Source organism: Camelina sativa, chromosome 8, assembly GCF_000633955.1.
Source record: "Camelina sativa cultivar DH55 chromosome 8, Cs, whole genome shotgun sequence".
Classification (NCBI taxonomy): domain Eukaryota; kingdom Viridiplantae; phylum Streptophyta; class Magnoliopsida; order Brassicales; family Brassicaceae; genus Camelina; species Camelina sativa.
In genome coordinates this window covers 14487791-14493079 of record NC_025692.1, presented here as the reverse complement: position 1 = coordinate 14493079, position 5289 = coordinate 14487791, and the positions used below count along the sequence as shown (strand labels likewise).

Below are 5289 nucleotides of genomic sequence, written 5' to 3'. Positions count from 1 at the left end.
TGCTCCTTTCTGACGCCCTCTTTGGAGTTCCCGGATCGCGTCAGTTTCCGGAAATTGGATTTGAGTGAAGCAGGTCCTAGTCGACACGTTCGGGAAAATCGTAAATTGACGCGTTCCAAGTTGATTGAAAAACTATACAATCCTGAGGATATGGTATTAGTGACGTCTTGGCTGAAGGGTCAACTTCTGGGACGAGGATCATTTGCCTCTGTATACGAAGCCATTTCAGAGTAAGTCTTACTGGTTGCTTAATTATGTTAAAATTGGATACTTGATTAGTTGCAAGTCGTTTAAAAAAAAAAAAAGGACTTTCAATGACAAATGTGGTGCTTAGCCAGGATGTGCGTTTGGCTAATGGATGCTTATGTGAAATGTAGAAATGGGGACTTCTTGGCTGTGAAGGAAGTCTCACTTCTTGATAAGGGAAGTCAGGCAAAAGAGTGCATACAACAACTTGAGGGGGTATGGAAGTTTCATATAATATATCACTTTTTTCATTGTAGCATTATCTCGTTAATCAGTCAGAAGTAGGTTGCTTATCCACCTTAATTACGTTTGCACGTTTTTCATTTTCTACAGGAGATTGCATTACTTTGTCAGCTTCAGCATCAGAATATTGTTCGATATCGTGGCACAGCAAAGTTTTCTTTTTCTCAGTTTCAGTTTCCCTAAGTATTTTGTTGTGCAATTGATAACTCACTCCGCTGTTTGCAGGACGGGTCAAAATTGTACATCTTTCTTGAGCTTGTAACCCAAGGATCCCTTCAAAAACTCTATGAAAGATCCAAACTTATTGACTCTGTCGTCTCCTTGTACACAAGACAAATTCTTGATGGTTTGGAATATCTCCACGATAAAGGCTGTGTGCACAGGTTTGACTAGTAAACGCCCTTGTCATAATATTTCTTAAAATTCTGATTTCCTTCCTTGGGTTACTTACTTTTCTTATCTTATGCGATCAAGGGACATTAAATGTGCAAATATATTGGTGGGCACTAATGGCGCCGTTAAACTTGCAGGTTTTGGGTTGGCAGAGGTTCTTTTCCGTTAATAAAATGTCTATATTTTTGCTCTTAAGTAAAAACCTGGTACAGCACTTATCCCCCTGACTCGATACCTGTTTCATTTTTGTTACATAGGTGTCAAATAACATTACGTCCTGCAGGGGAAGTCCATTCTGGAGGTATTGTTTTTGGATCCTTCGTACTGTTTTGTGTTGTGTGAATACAATGATCGGCAAACATATTACATATCATACATCAACAGAAACTTTATTGTATCTTGATCTGTTGCTTAAAATTGTTGCTCATTCCACTTACTTAATACGACATAACGTCCTGCATGGAGAGTCTATTCATTTCTGGTTGGCTCCAGAGGTTATGTCTCCTTCAAGTATTTGATTATATTTCCTTAATTTTTCTATTAACAGATATATATATATATATGAATTCATATCACTTTCATTGTACTTTAGGTTATACGTGTATGGTTGATTCTAGATGGAACATAATCACTTGATCAGGTTATTAACCCCAAGCGTAATGATGGGTATGGAAGTACTGCTGATATATGGAGCCTTGGATGCACTGTGTTGGAGATGTTGACTGGTCAGATCCCTTACTCTGATCTAGAACCCGTAAGTCTTCAAGATTCTTAAACTTTCTTTGGATAAAATAGGAAAATTCCCATAAAACAACAATTATTTAGTTGATTTTGAATTATACACAAACTTTTTGGGTTTCTATAACAAATAAATACACAAAGAAAGCATTTAGCTCAGTTTAATATGCAGACTCCATTACTGTGCTTTGTTGTTTAAACCTTGAATTTAGTAGATGCTAACATAACTGGAAACGCTGTTGTTTTTATTAACAACAAAATATATAAGGACTAACGACATTTGAACGGTCCTTTTATGTTATAATGGGATTTTATGAGTTAACGTCGGAATTTGTGCAAACGGGCAGGTTCAAGCCCTGTTTACCATCGGAAGGGGTAAGCATCCAAAAATACCTGATACTTTATCACTAGACGCTCAGGATTTTTCATACTTAAGTGTCTCAAAATGAACGCCAATGAACGGCCAACTGCAGCCGAGCTGCTAAACCATCCATTTGTGATAAGGCCCTTATCCAGAGGATCAACAGCTCCACATCTCCGTAGATGAGGCTGATTTGAGTTAATATTACCTCTATAGGTGAAACTTTAAGTTTCGTCTTTTAATGAGAATATATTAGAATCAAAAGCTGGATATATTCCAACATGGCTGTCCTATTGTCTGAGCGCAGGCGTAATCAGAAGATTTGTGTGAGATCAGATGAGACTCCATAGAAACTATTGAGGAGAGTGGAGATATGATTCTTCTTCACACTTGCGGTTTTGGGTTGCGCAGCCAAGAGCTAAGTTCCCTGGGACATATCTTCAAATAATATATGGCTCATTTCATTTGTTTGTTATTCGTTGTTGTTTATCTGTGTGTTGGGATTAATATTAAAACTGAAGAGATGAATGGACATATTTTTATTATTATTAATTAAAAGTAATAAATATGCAATGAATGGAACTAATCTATATATATAAAGTTAGTTTTGCTCACTTCTCCTGCTCCACATCAGCATCTACCTAATTAATTTTTTTCTTCATAAAAAATACTATTTTTAATATCCATTCATTGCATATTTATTACTTTTAATTAATAATAATAAAAATAAATAAAAAATGAATTAACTAAAATTAATTAAATTTTAAAATAGTATAAACAATAATATAATTTTTAGTAAATAATAAAATAATAATTATCTAAAAATCTATATTAACATTTTTGAAGTACATTTTGTGTTATACCCTTTTAGTTTTTCTTAATTACTTTGTTTTATTTACAACATTAACCCCTATCAATTTCCTAAAATAACATTTCGTAGAAACTCAATTAATAGAACTATTTAAAACAACCTAATTTGATACGTTAATTGCCATAAATATCTTCACAACATCTATTAACCCCTACAAATTTTCCTAAAATAACATTTGTAGAAAGTCAATTAATGGATCTATTTAAACCAACCTAATTTTAAACGTTTATTGCCATACAAAGGTTGAAAATATATATACATTCTGTTTGTTCCTAAACCAACTCTATGCATTAAATGATTAATCCCATAAAAATCTCAAAATCCATTTTAGTAGATGTTTGGTGACTGTAGGACCTATTCCGTTTTAATGACACAACATCATTTGAGTAACAAATTTAACCCGCGGTATATTGTGGGTTAAATAACCAAATATCATCCTACGGTGTATTGCGGGTTAAATAAGAGTGTGGGATTGGTGACACTTTTAGATGTGTACCAGAAGATAAATGTATTACTAGACTATACATATACCACACGGGTTAAAACCTTGAAAACACTACAAAAATCTATACTTTGAATACTTATATCAAATACCTATAAAATTTATATTTTTAAAATTAATAATATAATAATAAAATAACAAATAAATACAATATAAATTTTAAAATTAAAAATATTGTCCCGCGGTGTACCGCGGGTTAAATCCTAGTGAATTAAGTAAAATAAATGAAAATATTAAAATAGTAAAAGTAATACTATAAATTTGTTTTACTAATAACATTATTATTAAAATTATAACCAAAAAATGATTATATTCCAAAATTTAGAATGGATTAATGAGTTTTAGAATGTAAGTAAGATTTTAATTCATGGTGGAGTAAAAAAACAAGTTATGTAATTGTATTTATTTTACTCCACCATGCATTAAAATCTTACTTACATTCATTAAAATCTTACTCACTAAAATTGTAGCTCCAGTTGATAATATACCTTAAACATGAAAATAAAATTGAAGTGAAACTTTAGTTTCTAAGAAACATATACCATAAAGATTTATTATTAAATTTTACTTGAGAAAGAAAAGATTAATTACTTAACTTAAAAGTTTTGATCTAAAACAAAGACATTGTAAAGATCACACTTTTTTTTGGGAAAACTATGAAAAAGAATTTTGAAAAAATAATCTATCTAAAAAAACAAAATCAATGGTTAGGAAATATAGAAAAAATGATATGTAATCAGTTACAAAAAGTGGCATGTGATTTGTGTAAGGTATATTATCAATTGGAGCTACAATTTTAAAACATGATATAACACATATAAAACATACAATTTTAATTACCTATGTCGTCTTCTCTGGGCGACTCGATTGGCGATTGTTTTCAACCGCCTGGAATTTCCACTTCTCCGATCGTTCCTTTGATCAGGAGTCTTTTTCCGACCGTGAAATCCTACAATTTCGATTTGGGGATCCAATTCGGCAGTTACTTTCTGTCAGTTATCTATGGCAGTTTCTTGTCTCTCATTTTCACGGGAGTTAACCGTCAACCGAAACCACCATGGATCCTATATAAATGTTCAGTCTTCTCTCGCTTTTCTTCCTTTATCCCATCTTTCTCACTACTCCTCAACCAAACAACAAACACAATGAGTGACTATCTCCGCAAATCTGTCCATGACCTTGATTTGGGGATAGATGATGCCCCAATCTCGCTACCACCAGAGTTTCTAAACCGTGCAATATCTGTTAATCGGCATACTCTGATTGTTACTCCTGTCAATCCACGAAAGCAGAATCCCTGTGCTCTGATTAGACAAATGCCACGAGTTTGGGGCTTCGCAGACGAATGCGTTGGATGCATTCTCGAGAGTGGAAGAGTTCAGTTCCGATTTCAATCTGAGGACACCCTGAAATTGGTGCTGCGTAGGGGACCGTGGTCTTTCAATGATTGGATGGTCACCACTCATCGATGGTATCCGAATATAAGAGAGACCAACATGAAAATCATTCCTTTCTCGGTTCAAATCCAAGGTATCCTAACCCTTTGTTTAACAAATGCTATGGCTAGATGGGTAGGGAACAAGTTAGGATATGTAACTGAAGTGGATTATAATGAAAACGAAAATCAGATAGGGGCTGTACGTGTTAGGATTGATTGGAACATAGATGATCCCCTAAGGTTTCAAAAGAATATACAGTTTATTGTTGATGAGAACACTATTGTTAAGTTTCGTTATGAAAGACTCCAGAACTTTTGTTCAAAATGTGGCTCTCTTAAGCATGATGCAAAGGAATGTACTCTTGGTTTCGATGATCCGGCACCAGAGGAGTCTGATGACGACAGTGACGGAGAGAACCATAATGATGGTGATAACAACATGTCTGAGGCTAATACTTTACCATCAAGGATCCAGAAACTCTAATACCGGGTCGACA

At 33.9% G+C, this 5289-nt stretch overlaps 1 protein-coding gene across 9 annotated transcripts in view; it reads left to right on the top strand.

Annotated features, from left to right (window-relative positions):
- The window catches only part of LOC104707167 (mitogen-activated protein kinase kinase kinase 9-like), a 3581-nt gene extending 1027 nt beyond the window's left edge, over positions 1-2554 (top strand). Inside the window, exons 3-11 of one of the 9 annotated variants that reach the window (XM_019228470.1) lie at positions 58-230; positions 339-462; positions 580-618; positions 715-872; positions 964-1036; positions 1140-1183; positions 1523-1636; positions 1968-2197; positions 2289-2554. In XM_019228470.1, coding sequence (XP_019084015.1) covers positions 58-230; positions 339-462; positions 580-618; positions 715-872; positions 964-1036; positions 1140-1183; positions 1523-1604 — 693 coding nt within the window. In that variant the 3' untranslated portion in view covers positions 1605-1636; positions 1968-2197; positions 2289-2554. Of the gene's footprint in view, positions 1-57; positions 231-338; positions 463-579; positions 619-714; positions 873-963; positions 1058-1139; positions 1184-1474; positions 1637-1967; positions 2198-2288 lie in introns of those variants that run through there. The other 8 variants (XM_019228472.1, XM_019228471.1, XM_010423459.2 and 5 more) reach the window with 8 other exon arrangements.